The following is a 16299-nucleotide window of genomic DNA, read 5'->3' as shown; positions in this document are numbered from 1 at the left end:
TCCTGCCAGGCTGCTTAAGGAAGTCCTACCATTATTTAATGCTTCAATCTTAAATATGATCAACTTATCTTTGTTAGTTGGCTATGTACCACAGGCTTTTAAGGTGGCAGTAATTAAACCATTACTTAAAAAGCCATCACTTGACCCAGCTATTTTAGCTAATTATAGGCCAATCTCCAACCTTCCTTTTCTCTCAAAGATTCTTGAGAGGGTAGTTGTAAAACAGCTAACTGATCACCTGCAGAGGAATGGTCTATTTGAAGAGGTTCAGTCAGGTTTTAGAATTCATCATAGTACAGAAACAGCATTAGTGAAGGTTACAAATGATCTTCTTATGGCTTCGGACAGTGGACTTATCTCTGTGCTTGTTCTGTTGGACCTCAGTGCTGCTTTTGATACTGTTGACCATAAAATTTTATTACAGAGATTAGAGCATGTCATAGGTATTAAAGGCACTGCGCTGCGGTGGTTTGAATCATATTTGTCTAATAGATTACAGTTTGTTCATGTAAATGGGGAATCTTCTTCACAGACTAAAGTTAATTATGGAGTTCCACAAGGTTCTGTGCTAGGACCAATTTTATTCACTTTATACATGCTTCCCTTAGGCAGTATTATTAGACGGTATTGCTTAAATTTTCATTGTTACGCAGATGATACCCAGCTTTATCTATCCATGAAGCCAGAGGACACACACCAATTAGCTAAACTGCAGGATTGTCTTACAGACATAAAGACATGGATGACCTCTAATTTCCTGCTTTTAAACTCAGATAAAACTGAAGTTATTGTACTTGGCCCCACAAATCTTAGAAGCATGGTGTCTAACCAGATCTTTACTCTGGATGGCATTTCCCTGACCTCTAGTAATACTGTGAGAAATCTTGGAGTCATTTTTGATCAGGATATGTCATTCAAAGCGCATATTAAACAAATATGTAGGACTGCCTTTTTGCATTTACGCAATATCTCTAAAATCAGAAAGGTCTTGTCTCAGAGTGATGCTGAAAAACTAATTCATGCATTTATTTCCTCTAGGCTGGACTATTGTAATTCTTTATTATCAGGTTGTCCTAAAAGTTCCCTAAAAAGCCTTCAGTTAATTCAAAATGCTGCAGCTAGAGTACTGACGGGGACTAGCAGGAGAGAGCATATCTCACCCGTGTTGGCCTCTCTTCATTGGCTTCCTGTTAATTCTAGAATAGAATTTAAAATTCTTCTTCTTACTTATAAGGTTTTGAATAATCAGGTCCCATCTTATCTTAGGGACCTCGTAGTACCATATCACCCTAATAGAGCGCTTCGCTCTCAGACTGCAGGCTTACTTGTAGTTCCTAGGGTTTGTAAGAGTAGAATGGGAGGCAGAGCCTTCAGCTTTCAGGCTCCTCTCCTGTGGAACCAGCTCCCAATTCAGATCAGGGAGACAGATACCCTCTCTACTTTTAAGATTAGGCTTAAAACTTTCCTTTTCGCTAAGGCTTATAGTTAGGGCTGGATCGGGTGACCCTGGACTATCCCTTGGTTATGCTGCTTTAGACGTAGACTGTGGGGGGGTTCCCATGATGCACTGTTTCTTTCTCTTTTTGCTCTGTATGCATCACTCCGCATTTAATCATTAGTGATCGATCTCTGCCCCCCTCCACAGCATGTCTTTTTCCTGGTTCTTTCCCTCAGCCCCAACCAGTCTCAGCAGAAGACTGCCCCTCCCTGAGCCTGGTTCTGCTGGAGGTTTCTTCCTGTTAAGAGGGAGTTTTTCCTTCCCACTGTTGCCAAGTGCTTGCTCACAGGGGGTCGTTTTGACTGTTGGGGTTTTTCATAATTATTGTATGGCCTTGCCTTACAATATAAAGCGCCTTGGGGCAACTGTTTGTTGTGATTTGGCGCTATATAAAAAAAAAGTTGAGTTGAGTTAATCGATGCCGACACATCTTTCTGGCAAGGTCACAAGTCCTCTCTATGTCCATTTTTGTGACCTCTGAGTGCTTCATCCTGATATCATCGGTGCCAACCTGAATAACTATGTATCTATATCTCATGTCATGTTCCTTCGTCTGTCTTCCCTTCTGCAGCGTCAGCACCCTAAGATGAGCTGCAGTGTCGGGAGCTCTGGCCCCAGGAATACATTTAACGTCAGCCAGCGTTAGGGTTGTCACGATTAGGAATTTCTGGAGACGATTAATTAATAGACAAATAATTGCGATTGACGAATTTTTCCTTCTTTATATTCTACTATTGTAGTATAATTACACAACTCTGGAAGAACGTTTGGCTTCTGTGAGTGGAGAAACTGGGAATGATGCAACATTTTTATTTTTATCTTCATTTTACATACAGTCCCAACTTTTTCTGAATTGTGGTTGTTTCTGTTGCATTTCTGAAATTGTTTCTCCTCATCAGTCACGTTTTGTGCTTAAACACTGCATTAAGCCCATATTGAACAAATAAATACCTTTGGAAAGTAACAGCTGTTAAAGTTCAGAGTTCTTACCTGCTTTTTGTGATCTGTGCATCTGAACATCACCACAGCTTCGTCATGTCAGGTTTTTTTTTTTTTTTTGTGGCTCAGTTCATTCATATATTCTCATTTTTTAAATATGTTTTTAAAGCTATTTGACCGTTTATTTCATCTCATGATCTCATAAATTCAGCATACGACGCGCACATGGTGTTCACTCGGGTTAAAATTCTCTGCTCCGCGCTCGCTGCGCACTGATGGTTCTCAGACTGTAACGTGTCGTGCTTCCATTCAGGAATCTCCCTCCCAGCCTGCAGCCTGTCGAGACTCTGCGCGCGCGCACACACACACCGACAGCTCCGCATTTTAGACGGCTTTTGAAGAAGACAGCCACTGTTTTATTCGGCCGTCTTATTCAAATGGCAGGACGGATCGCTCTTCAGCCTCCATGTTATTGTCCCGCCTTAAGACGAGAGCGAGGCTGCAGCACAATGACGTCAGATTCTGAGTCGTTTTATGCTTTGTGGATAAAATAAATAATTCACGGTAATCGCGAATATGAAAAATAATCACGATTGACGAATATTGTAATAATTGTGACAGCCCTAGCCGGCGTCTGTAACCTGACTTTGCGGGTGATAGAATCCCCTATCACTAAAGTCCGGTGTTTCGGCCTGGAGACAGGAGTGGAAGTCACTTGTGGGCTCAGAGAATTCACATCATGCAAATCCAAGGGGGAGAACCGATTCACAGTTCACACTGGCGAGTGCGATTGGGGTGCCACAACCGGGCACCAAGCCCTACGGGGCTTCCTCCACCTAGCCACAGTCCAAAAGCTGTCCTCCACAGCTGACGTTTCTAAGCTGATGCTAATGGGCTCGCTAGCCGGCACAACACTAACCTCATCTGGAGTGCCCATAACATCTAACTCTACTGAGCTAAGAAGCTGCTCTAACTTACGGACACGGCTCTCTAAGAGAGCAACCCTATCTTCCAACATCATGCAGGATTTACGGAGGGTGTAAAGTAGAATTAGTAGTGTACTTTGTGCACTAAGAAATTCAAGAATGTAGCCAAGCAAACACGAGCTAACCAATAATGGATAAGCTAACCACTCCTAAGGCTCACACAGACGCAAATAAATGAATTAAAATTCACAGCAGTTGCACTGAAAAACTAACAGAAGTATTAAACAGGTAAAAAAAAAAAAAAGCAGCAGCTACAAAATACACTAAACAGTTAATTAACTAACAGGAGTGTAAAAAAAATGAAATGAAAAAATGACGGGGATCCGAAATAGCGAACACAAGCTAACCGCTAGCGAAAATGCTAGCCGCTCCTAAGATTTTACACAGGAGTAAAATAATTACTTAAAATTCACAGCAGTTCGACTGAAAAATGAACAGAAGTATTAAACAGGTAAAAAAGAAACAGCTATAAAAAAGTAACGACGGAGAGGGGAGGTGTCGGCCTAGCTAACGAAAGCAAACTGCTAGCAAATGCTAACCACTAGCAAATGCTAACCACTAGCGAATGCTAACTGCTAGCGATTCACAACAGGACTGTTGTTAAATAACATTCAGTGTAGATACAATTAATAACCAGAAGAGTGCTAAACAGAAATAAAAGAAGCGTATACAACTGTGTGAAGTTCAGAGTGGTGTCACAGCAACAAACAATCCGTCAGAATCAAGTTGCCAGATCTGTGTCAAAATTAAGCAGGTGCATATATTTCGGGACCCTTGTCAGTTTATTGATTTGAATACATTTAGCATGAATTATTGGAACACAAAATTGGTTTGGTAAGCTCATTGAGCCTTGGCCTCCTTACACAGGTGAATCCAGTCATGAGAAAGGGTGTTTAATAGGGGTGTCGGAAAAAATCGCTGTGTGGCCAGTGCAGGTACTGGGGATCTTGTTAAAGTTGAGGGTTACATGGATTCCAGTCAATATCAGCAGAATCTTGAGAACAATGTTCATCAATCAGTGACAAAGTTGAAGTTGCGCCGGGGCTGGATCATTCAACAAGACAGCCACCCTACACACTGCTCAAAATCTACTAAGGCATTCATGCAGAGGAACAATTACAATTTTCTGGAATGGCCATCTCACTCCCCAGACCTGAGTATTACTGAAAATCTGTGGTGTGATTTTAAGTGAAGTGTTCATGCTCGGAAACCAACAAACCTAAGATGTTTTGTAAAGAAGAATGGTCCAAAATACCTTCAACCAGAATTCAGACTCTCATTGGAAGCTGTAAGAAGCATTTAGAGGCTGTGATTTCTGCCAAAGGAGGATCTACTAAATGTTGATTTTATAAATATTGTGTGGCCCTAGGTTATGGAATAACCTGACGGAGGAACTCAAACGATGTCCAAATATCAATCAGTTTAAAAATCAATATAAAGACATGATGTTTTCAAGATATGTATCTGCTGAAGAAGGATGAGTTTTGTATGTTGCCAATTGTAAATGCAGATTTGTTTGGTAGCATTCAGATTGTGTCCTTTTAAGCTGAAGAGTTTGAAGTGGTTGAAAATGGGAGTGGGAATAGATGTTATGTTTTTCGTTTTGTTTTTTTACTTCCCCGTACTCCTTTTGGACTAGATAATTTTATTTTTGGTTAAAGGGGTAGGCGTTAATAAGCTTTGCTTTTGCCTTTACCCTTTCAGGCACTCGGATGCATTGTAATTAATTTTCTTTCTTCGTGGTAAGTTTTTTGTTGTTGTTTTGGACTGCCTGTGCTGAATAAATGTATTCATTCATTGATGTATTTTTTTTCTGTTGAGGTGCCCAGATTTATGCACTTGCCTAATTTTGTTTAAAGAATTATTGCAACACTCTGTAAATCCTATAAACTTCATTTCACTTCTCAAATATCAGTTTGTCTACTATATGATATATTTAACTGAAATTGCTGATCCAGGCAACCAATGATTTATAAAGGAAAATCATGGAAATCATCAGGGGTGCCCAAACCTTTACTTACTTTTACTTTTAACTTCTTTATTCAGTTTTTTTCCATTATTTTTTACACCCCCTTATTACAGTTAAGGGTCATGGGAGAGCTGGAGGTCACTGAGCGAGAGGTGGGGTACACCCTGAATGATGGTCTGTCACAGGGCCATATATAAACAAACACATTCAGACTCGCACTTAACACCTGTGGTCAATTTAAAGATTCCAGTTCACCTAACCTGCATTTACTTGGAAATGGGAAGAAGCTGGAGCACCCAGGGAGGAAATGATTCGAGGACCAAACGGAATCTTACTGAATGCAATATTGTGTCATCTACAGCTGACACTCAACCTATTCAACATCTTTGTTAGCTTTGCAACCTGGCTTCCCTCGGATACGAATAATTTCTAGAATAATAACAAAAGTTAGAGCAACTACGTGCACCTAACATTTAGCTTCCAATGTGGCGCTGTCCCAGAAGGCAGTACAGCATGATGACACAATCCCAAGCCTAGTAATGCACGTCTAGGGACTATATGTCATGTCTTAGTTACAAAAACCATGTACATAACATTTTCCTAAATTAAAAAAAAAAAATACTGGATATTTTGAAGAAAGTGCTACAAAACTGATTTTAAAATCATTGAATTGGCTGCATCGTAAATGAAATGTAGACTTGGATTAAAAAAAATACTATTTATGTTATAACTTATTTGTTTATGCTTTTATCCATTTAATTTTCAAGAAACCAAGAATCATCAGCAAATGTAGAACGATTCTTTATTACTATGCAACCAAACACACCTGGGGTTTGAATCCATGTTCATCTTGCTCAGGACGGGGGTCTGCAGCCAATTATGGGTTGAATGCACCACTTTGTGAATGATTGCACGCTGAAATGACCTGTAGTTCTCCCTGTACTTACTGTGCAGGAAATGCATGAATGGATACGTCTGCTTATTTTGAAAGTCCATTATTTCCCCCTGTATGTAAGAATAAAGGTCAGGTCTGGAGTTTGTAGTGGTGCTGCTCATCACCACATCCACCACACAAAATTCATTCTGGTCGTGGGGGGGGGGGTGGGGGCATACAGAATTTTACAAAATTGTCTTTGCCACCTTCACCAGTTGTCTTATATATTGTGTCAGGGCTTATTTTTGGTCCTCTCTGTTGTAGTTCCAAAGAGAGGAGCCTGTTTACAGCCGTTGCAGGTGTTAAAAGAATGGAGGTGAAAGACCAGGAGGAAGACATCTCATTCAGCAATACTGACACCAATGGTAAGATTGTACACATACTTTTTGTGTGCCTTTCCAAATCATGTCCAGTCAACTGAATTTACCCCAGGTGGATTCCAATTAAGCTGTAGAAACATCTCAAGTGATGAGTGGAAACAGGATGCAACTGAGCTCAATTTTGAGCTTCATGACCAAGGCTGTGAATACTTATGTACATGTGATTTCTTAGTTTTTTATTTTTAATAAATTTGCAAAAATCTCAAACTTTTTTTTCCACATTGTCATTATGTGGTATTGTGTATCCGGTTGTTAAGTGTGACATAACGCATCATGTGATTTTCAACTTCTGGCTCCAAACAAAAAAGGCGCGCGCTGTCATTAACATTGAGAACTGCACTGAGACGCTCTGATCAGGCTGCACTTACACCATTGCACACGGAGAACAGCATTAACATCGCAACATAAAACTCTTTGTATATTGTGCCTAAACTCTCCTGGATATATTATCTGGGTTTTTAGACGTTGTTACTGCGTTTGTTTTATGTAAAAATGTCAGATGCTCAGGTTATTTCTCCATTATTTTCAGTGGGAGTTGCTGCGAGCTGCGATTGATTCCTGTTCATGTCGTTCGGGGAGAAATTGAAGTTTGCACTTTAACGTCCTGTTTATTGTAATAAATTTTTATTAACAAACAGACATGTATATTGTACCTGTGCATAATAAAATATGTAAAGTAAAAAAAAAAAAAGTTTTATTAAGTGTTCTGACCATAGAACCAGACGAATGCGGTTAACAGAGGTGGAGGCGGTGAAGGGAGGGACGGAGGTCTGTGCACAGTGTAAACACAAAATAAACTGGAAATCCTTAAAAGGATCAAACAGATGTAAATTTTATTGTAAACTTGGAGGTCTTTGGACCCGGAAACAGATTTATCACGTGATGAGTTACGTTAGCACTTAACAACCGGATAGAAGTTTGGGGGGGGGGGAGCATGGCGTTAATTTTCGAATTAGGCTGTAACATGGAAAAAGTGCAGCGCTGTGAATTCTTTCCGGATGCACAGTAAGACACAGAGTGGTATTAGATTGGTCTTGTTGAAGCCGTGAAGCTACTAAATGCTTCATTAGTGTCTGCTCAGCTCACCATTCTGAGCACAATATTCCTGGTTGTGTGCAGGCAGCTTGAACAGATCATATTCCTGAAAAGGCTCATTAAGTTCCAGTGCTGTGTGGCCGGGTAGCACAAACTATATTTTAGAAGGTGAAATTAAGATATAATCCAAACGTATAAGCGACAAACACTGCTGCTGTGATTCTGCATGTAGCAGAGCTGAAACAGGAGGAGGCAATAGCCAATCACAGTGCTCCTTTTTATCATGTGATGCGTTTTAATGAGTGGGTGATGAGAAAACGCCAGAGTGGGGAAAACAGGGTTCAGTTCTCAGACACTAAATGTAAATATAAAACTCAAAGCACTCAAGAAAAGTCTAAATTCAAGTTCGACTGTAATTTACCACAGCTCTAAAGTGCTGGTGGTAGAAAAGCTTGAAAATGGATCTTGAAAGTGCTTGAAATTGACCTTTGAAAAGGTATACGGCCCCTTGCACTTCACCTTTTTTTTTATTTTTATTGGCTACTTCGTAAAGGTGTTATGTCTGTCTGTTCGGCATATGCCTGAAATTGCAAATGAAAACATTTTGAGGGTTGTTTTTGTACTAGTTTCACTTTGATACCTTGCTTGTGTTGAAATAATCACATTGGAGGCACAACTTTTCAGCCGATATACATATGCCTACATTGGTGTGCTGCAGTTTTCAAGTTGCAAGTCATGATTGTAGCTCCGTCTTGTAACAGACTCATGTATATGAGTGTGCAGCAGGAACTGATGACTCATGTACATTACAGCACAACTCATTCCCTTGTTTTCAACCACTAAAGTATTCAAACATTCTTAGTTCTTTTAAAATCTCTGGCTGTGATGCTTTAGTTTTCCTGTTTATGGGAAAATCTCCACCGACTCTTCAAACACTTAGCTCACCACACTTAAGTGAAGTGCCTGTGCACAAACTTGCTTTTGCACGGGAAAGTTGATCATGAATTCACTAGGGCTGCAACACACTTTGTCGTTTGAGCATCACCATCAAGATGTGTGCGTGCGCAGTAGTTGCATTGCCAGGACTTGCAAAAAATTAAGCGTGCACGTTTACATTGCCAAGTGGTAAGGGTAAAAATCTGTTTTTGTTTGTCTTTACTAACCAACAAAAGATGTCGAAGATGTTGAATTTACTTGAATAAAGTATTGTGGTAATGCGAATGCATGAAAAACCAGGCAGCTTGAGCTCAACTTGTCTTGTTTTCGGTGGCTGGGAAAAAAAAAATCCTTTTTGAAAATGGGTCCCAGAGTGGATAAATCTGAAACTGTTGAATTCACATCTCATAGCCCTGCCGCTATAACGTAAGCCTGTAGCATCAGCAGTGTCTGGTTGGACTCATTCCCACTTTAAGACCACTTCCAACTTGTAAGTTGAATATGATGCACCAGTGCATGAGGTCAGCAGGACGGAACAAAAACCAAGTTGGACCTCATGCTGTTGGCTCGTTGTATTCAGAGCTTTGGACCTGAAAGGGTAAAACTGACTGGAAGGGCCATGACGGTGAGGAAATGTGTAAATCCAGTGTTGCATGGGACAACTCAACAGGACGCGTCACACCACCGTCATGTGTCCTCCATACTTGTGTGGGGTACAATAAAGTGTTATCTGGATGTGAGGCTGTGAAGCAAATTTTGAAGAGATAGAAGTGCTGAAAAGGAATGTAGAGGCTACTAAAAAGTTACAAAACCTGCAGTAAATCGTAGTTGTGGTCAGGAACAAATACAAAAACACAAACTCAGAGCTGCAAAGTGCAGTCTGACTGTTGACTTAAATGTTAGTTTTTAGTAATGAAAAGATGGGGTAATTATTTCCAAATTCTATCAGAAAAACTCAGTAATTATCTCATTATTTCAAGGTTTTTAAAATGTAGTTCTTCCACTGTAACCACATGAGTTTAGGCCAAGATGAAACCTGCATGAATTAAACTGCACATCAGTGATAAAATGTTGATATGCTGTTACATTAAACCCAAAAGCAGCATGAAGATATTGTGGCAAATTGCCTCGCTCACAAGGGGGGGGGGTTCTGCCTTGCATTATAATGGCATGTGGACATATCAGATGGTTGAAAGGTTCTCGTGTCCAAGATTCTGCTGTTCAGTGGGCCGTGAGCGGATCTGCCCATATTTTAATCCATGAAGGTTATGTGGTGATACTGGCCATTTGCCAAAATACAGTACTATTGGCTTCTGAGTGAAAACTATTGTTGGGGTACAAGCATACATGGGTTTATTTTTACATTGACCCTGTAATGGCTGTGACTATATAATGGTGAATTTCTAAGATCCAGGTTATTTAGTTTTTCAGGCAAATGCTTTATCTTTAAACAGTCATGCTTATAGATTTGATTACAGTATTCTCTTCTTTTTTTAGGTAAACGCCCAGCTGAGGACATGGATGAAGAGCAAGCTTTCAAACGTTCACGTAACACAGATGAGATGGTGGAGTTGCGTGTACTGCTTCAAAGCAAAGTAAAGCACCGTTCACCCATTGACACAGTAATGGTTCCTTGTGATTTTTGGATTGAATTTTTTTTCTAAGGAGATCCCTCTCTGTTTCTTTGCAGAATGCTGGTGCTGTCATTGGAAAAGGTGGCAAGAACATAAAAGCTCTACGCACAGATGTGAGTAAATATATGAAATTCTGCAGGCAAACTTTGTAGCTCAGGATAAAATTGAGGTTGATTTTGGTTCCTCTTTTGCAGGTTTTTTTTTTTAATATATATATATATACATACAGTAGAACTCGCATATAATGGATTCAGGTGGACCGTGGTTTGTCCGTTATATGTATAAAATGGAGAAAAATCCATTATATGTATGTAAGGGATTAGTAACAGTCAGGAGGCACTGAGTGATCTACAGAGAATCCTGAATCAGGACCTTAATGACCGGGTCAAAACTTCATCTGAAAAAATTAAAAACCTGCCTTACATAAGCGCCAGACATTATGTGCATTAAAAAAATTACATTTGGTAGAGTCACTCTTTATTCTAAGTTCGCTGCAGAGTGGTACCTTAAAATCCTAAAACCTGATTTATGCTTCTCCAACTCTGTGGCCATGCAATGACGCTGACGTACACGTGACCCTTCTCCGTCACATCTTTATGTAATTTACCGCAGGAGTGGTGGCTTTTTCTGGATTAATTTGTCCCTCAACAAGCTCCACCTTTTTATACAGTCATCAACCTCCAACCAACGGTACGTACAATTTCTCTCCATGAATGGCAGGTCATTTGAGCGTCTTTTTCTGACTCAGTGTTGTAAAGTTGGTCATATTTGCGGACTTTTCTGCTAAGCGTATTTGATCCATGATCGAAATGTAATCAGCGGACACATTGCAAAAGCTTTTAAAATATGACGGGAGAGGAAGGAGTGAAACCAGAAAAGTGACAAATCACAGTCCTTTGCAGTCTCCGATGTAGCAGGTGTACGTCAGGGGGAGGGTTCGCAGCCACGCAGAGGGCTGTGATCTATAGCTTTTTGGTTCACCACACCCAGGGATATGTGTGAAACTTATCATATTACAGTTCAGGCAGCAAGCAGCATTTTGTTAATAATTGCCAGCCTTGAATTACACCCTGCCTCTTTTGGGTCCATGTCTGAGCAGGGTTTGAAAAAAAAAAATGTCTGGTCTTTTAATCACGGAAATACAATACCCATTTCCCTCGAATCAGCGAGTGTCAGTGCTGAGCTTCATTTCATACCTTCTTTCTGGGCACGTCCAGATTGCTCAGTGCAGTACACGAGAGGGGTTTTACTTGAAATACATTGTGATGGGGTGGGACGTTTTGTCCGATGTGAGCGAAAATCCGGTTTATACAATGACGGTTTAGGTGAATTTTACTGTGTGTGTGTGTGTGTGTGTGTGTGTGTGTGTGTGTGTGTGTGTGTGTGTGTGTGTGTGTGTGTGTGTGTGTGACCACATAATTGTGGTATATTGATAGATATGTAAATCAAAGACTACATTAAAATTCTTCACCTAACAAATGAGAGTGGATTAAATTCTTGGGGACTGTGTATCCTGCCCATTAGGTTTATGTCCTTGGGCATGAAGTTTTGATGGTGTTGGTCATATTTTTAATTAATGATGAAAACAAGCTGACACTTTTTGATTACCTTTGGGCTGAACAAAATTAAAGGGCTTTTTACAGTTTGATGCCATTTTTAGTCCTACAATAACTAATCAATAAAAAAGTACCATTCTATAGTCAAAAACTTAAAATCACTTATTTTGGTGTTTATGCTGCAAGCAGTGTGTCAGTTATTGCAGTTGAAAATCCTTTGAAAAATACTCTAACTGGTTTGGCTAAAGATTTGGGCCTGTATTCACGAAGCATCCTAAGGCTGAAAGTAGCTCTTAGTGACGTCATTCTAAGAAAAATCTTAGAATTCCTCGAATTCTAAAACGTTTCTTAGAATTTTCCCTAGGTAAGATTAAAGTTATTCACAAAGCATCTTAAGTCCCTTTCACACCGGGGAAAATGTAGAGTTGCATATTGTGACGTACCGACTACGCAGAGTTAAGCAGCTCTAAGCTGAGTTTTTAATCCGCTACGCGGCAGTATGCTGAGTGGCGGACGCAAGAAATTAAACGTTTAATTTTTTCTGCGTAGAGCACTGGATGTAGAAAGTACGCAGTTTTAAAGCAATTCTGCACAACACTGCGCTATTGTACACATCCGAAAACTGAGTGCAGCTGGAGGGAAACGGGTGGAGTGCATGTGTGGGGCTGATCCACACAGCGCCTGTGCATGTGTGATCGAACTGGTGGACATATGCCTGCTCAGAACAGGTAAACGAGCGTGCGTGTGACTGCATGATCCAGGCAGCCCGCAGCGCGTGTGATCTACCGTGTACACGAGTCTGTGGTGGAGTGATCCACACAGCCTGCAGCGCGTGTGCATGAGCCGGCAGGGATCCATCCTTTAAAATGCACATCAGAAAACATGGTTCAAGGCTCTGCGGATTTCATCACGGGGGGGGGTTAGTGTTGCAGTTTTTAAAATGCTTATCGCATAGCGTTCTCTTTTTTTTTTTTTTACAATATCGTGCAAGTTTTATAAGTCCGTGGACACTGATCTGTGTGTTACAGATACAAATCAGTTTCCTCGGATCCACGGAGTTCCGAGGAGGAAAAATGCCACTTTAAGCGTAATTGTTACGACAGTCGTCGTAAAGCAGGACTGGTTTGTTGCTGCGGCAACGCTGTGTGGCTCCTGTGCGACGCTTAAGTTAAACATAGCATGTGGTCATCGCAAACTTTTAGAGCTCTCAAGTTTGTCAAGTAAGAATTTTGCAGCATGTCTGTGTCACGGACCGACATCAGACAGAGAGAAGATGGGGAGAAAGACGGTTTGAAAAAGTCTGACAAGAATCCGTGGAATCGTTGCTGACTTTAACACACCTGAAAGATAAAAGAAACGGGAAAAGCGAACTGTGCCCTCTCAGGCAACACGGTAAGAATTTTTCTCTCCCTGGAAAATAAACATTCTACTGTTCAGATAGGACAAGATTATGTGACTTTTTATTCTTTCATTAATTTAGACTTTCATTGGAAAAAAGACACTGTGGCTTTGAGTGGATTTACAGGAATTTACACAAGAATATGTGACTTTTTACTATAAGGTATGTTATTGATATTTTACCATGATTTTCAAAATATTCTACAAGCTTTAGCTGTGGTTTTTGAAATGCTTTAACAGTCTTTTCAGTCTTCTTAAATTTCATGTAGTTTAATTGTTCTGAGTTAATGCATAATTTGGTTTACAATTAAAAGGAAAATCATTCCAGGTCCTGCTTCCATGTCATATTCTGTTATTTCAACCTTACGCGTAGCCAAGGGTGGGCCTGGATGGGCCTGGGCCCGCCCACTTGTCAGCCAGGCCCGTCCCATCCAATGAGAAGGCTGAGTCGACACTCGACAGTCACCTGTTGTTGCCTCATTGTATTCCTATGATATGGTATTGCATTAGCACTGAGCGACAACTAATACATTTTGTCAAAAAAAATCTGATTCATCTTCTGTGATTTTTATTAATTCATTTTTAGAGTACAGTGGTCCCTCGCTATAACGCAGTTCACCTTTCGCGGTCTCGAAGTTTCGCGGATTTTTTTAGTGCAATTTTGCATCCTTTTTTTTTTTTTACGGCGCATTGTGTTCTGTGTCCTTATCAGCTGGGCTGTTTGCGGCACTGGTCGTCATCACCGCGATTGCTCTCACTGCCTCTGATGCGCTTTCTGCGGGCTCGGTAAATGCAGCAGCGGGCCACCTCCTCCTGTCTGCTGTGTGGAATTGCGCCAAATCTGGCAACAGGTCCAGAGATACGCTGTTTTGATGCGGATGTTGGCCGCAGAGCTCTGTGGCCACCGAGAGAGGACTTGGATTCTTTGCGGGTCCCGCATCCGTACCTCCGGAGGCAGTGAGCGAAGGGAGAGTTCTGCGTGTGTCTGTTTATAATCTTCTCGCCCAGAAGAAAAAAAAGAGTGTTTACACAAGAGAGAAAAGTAAGAAAATGTTAATGCCTGTTTGAGAAAAGTGTATAAAGTGTGTAGTGAGGGGTTTTACAGCCTTAAAACATCTATAATAATTGTAAAAACTAACGCTACTTCGCCGGATTTCGTTTATCGCGGGTTATTTTTGAACGTAACTCCTGCGATAAACGAGGGAGCACATTTTTCCTCAAATAAATAGTCTTCTGCGGGTCCTCATCACAATGCCAATAACAACATGCACCGTCGAACGGCTGTTTTCTACTGTTAAATGGATAAAATCATCCACCAGTACATCCATGTTGACTCACAGACTGCACTCTCCATTGAAAGAGAACTGATCAGTCGTTTTACTATGATGACGTGATACGAGAGTTCAACAAAAAACCCTGTCGTCTCCTGCTGTAGCATTAAAAGGATTCATCAAATGTAAGTGTGAGACCATTAATTACTTTTTTCTTCTAAATAGGCCTAATTGTTAATATTATATTGCAACTGCCACAAATCATTTTGGTGTCCGTTCTGATGGTTTTTAATTTGGCCACCGAGCCATCGTTTCCACTGTTTATCAATTTCATAATTTGGCAGCCGAGCCAACCTGTTTTCATGTTGCGGATATATTTTGAATTTTTATTTTAAAGGACTTTACATGACTAAGCGTTGCTGCTGCTTGCATTGTCTATGGGGTGCTTGTGTCTGACACTTTGCGTCTGTGTAACTGTGCACACAGCGTCTGTGCAGTTGGCTGAGATGTGTTCATCATTAAACGTGGAATTCATTTTTGAAACAAGGCCTTATTTAAATACCTATTGATGTTTTGGGTTTAGGCCCAGCCAAGCAGGTTACCAGACTTGCACTGAGTGTGTGTGTGTGTGTGTGTGTGTGTGGCGCTGCACTGCAGCTTGCATTATCCATGAAGAGTACTTGTGTCTGACGTGTGGCGTCTGTGTGCTCACTTTGCCAGTGCTGTAGGCTAAGTGATAACGTTGCTTGCGTTGTCCAAACGAGGCACACTTTTTCAAACGGTGTATTATAATACCTACACCTTACCTACAACCCCAAAGGTTGGGCCGTCTGATTTTTTTTCTGGGCCCACCTGTTTTATGATTTCTGCCTACACCCCTGATTTCAACATCATCATTGACAGGTCAAATAAAAGGTTGAATGTAGGATCATTTAAATATGCACTAATTTTGAGATTTGTTCTTCCAGGAGATGCTGAAAATGTATCATTAGATAAAAATTTAATTCTGGGGCCCCACAGGGCCCTAGACCCCACCTCCTAGGGAGCTGTACCCCCCAGAACCCCTGCTAATTTTCCTCGGATTTCAGTTTTCATTTCACAGCCCTGATGGTTACACTCTTTCAATTCATAAAATGTATTTATTTCAAAATCCAGAGAACAAAAACAGCAAGTCTTGGGGAAAAAAAAAAGAGTGGACAGAGTGACAGTTCTCCCCCTCTGTCTCAATCTCAATGCTGAAACAAGAAATGGGGTGTTTTAAGTATGCTTGTGTGTTTTAAATGGCAATATTTTCTCATTTTGGGGGGGCACAACGGACTCTAAACTTTGCAATCTGATGTTCCCAGCCCTGACGAGGCAGCAGTGTCTCACTGTACATCTGGAAACGTGAGTGCTGTTTGCTTTTCACCATTTTGAGAACGTAGCACATTTTACACAATGCAAAAAAAAAAAAAAAAAAAAAGGTGCAGGAGTAAACTGTGAAAAGGCAGAAAAATAGCAGTGAGGGTTACATAGGCGGTAGTAAAAACTACTGTAAGCAAGACTAGGAACACAACCATATGCAATCACACACCAGCCTTCGCAGGGAGTATGTCAAATCTGCGCAATTTTCCAGTGTACACCATACGCATGTTAGCATAACTGTAAGCAAGCCCAGTGTAAAAGGGGTTTTAGGCATTAAGAGAGCTCCTAAGATGTAAAAACTATTAAGAGGAGGGCAGGGACTTGTAGAAGCCTAAGAGTGTCTTAAACAGATAAGATGG

The 16299-nt window shown here is 40.7% G+C and overlaps 1 protein-coding gene across 3 annotated transcripts in view; it reads left to right on the top strand.

The window, feature by feature from the left end:
- hnrpkl (heterogeneous nuclear ribonucleoprotein K, like) overlaps positions 1–16299 on the top strand; it is a 54927-nt gene that overhangs the window by 11168 nt on the left and 27460 nt on the right. Inside the window, exons 1-4 of one of the 3 annotated variants that reach the window (XM_034192290.1) lie at positions 6591–6699; positions 7467–7474; positions 10175–10272; positions 10368–10424. In XM_034192290.1, the coding sequence (XP_034048181.1) occupies positions 6689–6699; positions 7467–7474; positions 10175–10272; positions 10368–10424 (174 nt within the window). In that variant the 5' untranslated portion in view covers positions 6591–6688. Of the gene's footprint in view, positions 1–6590; positions 6700–7466; positions 7475–10174; positions 10273–10367; positions 10425–16299 lie in introns of those variants that run through there. The other 2 variants (XM_034192289.1, XM_034192291.1) reach the window with 2 other exon arrangements.

Source organism: Thalassophryne amazonica, chromosome 17, assembly GCF_902500255.1.
Source record: "Thalassophryne amazonica chromosome 17, fThaAma1.1, whole genome shotgun sequence".
Lineage (NCBI taxonomy): Eukaryota > Metazoa > Chordata > Actinopteri > Batrachoidiformes > Batrachoididae > Thalassophryne > Thalassophryne amazonica.
This window is presented reverse-complemented; position numbering and strand designations above follow the sequence as displayed.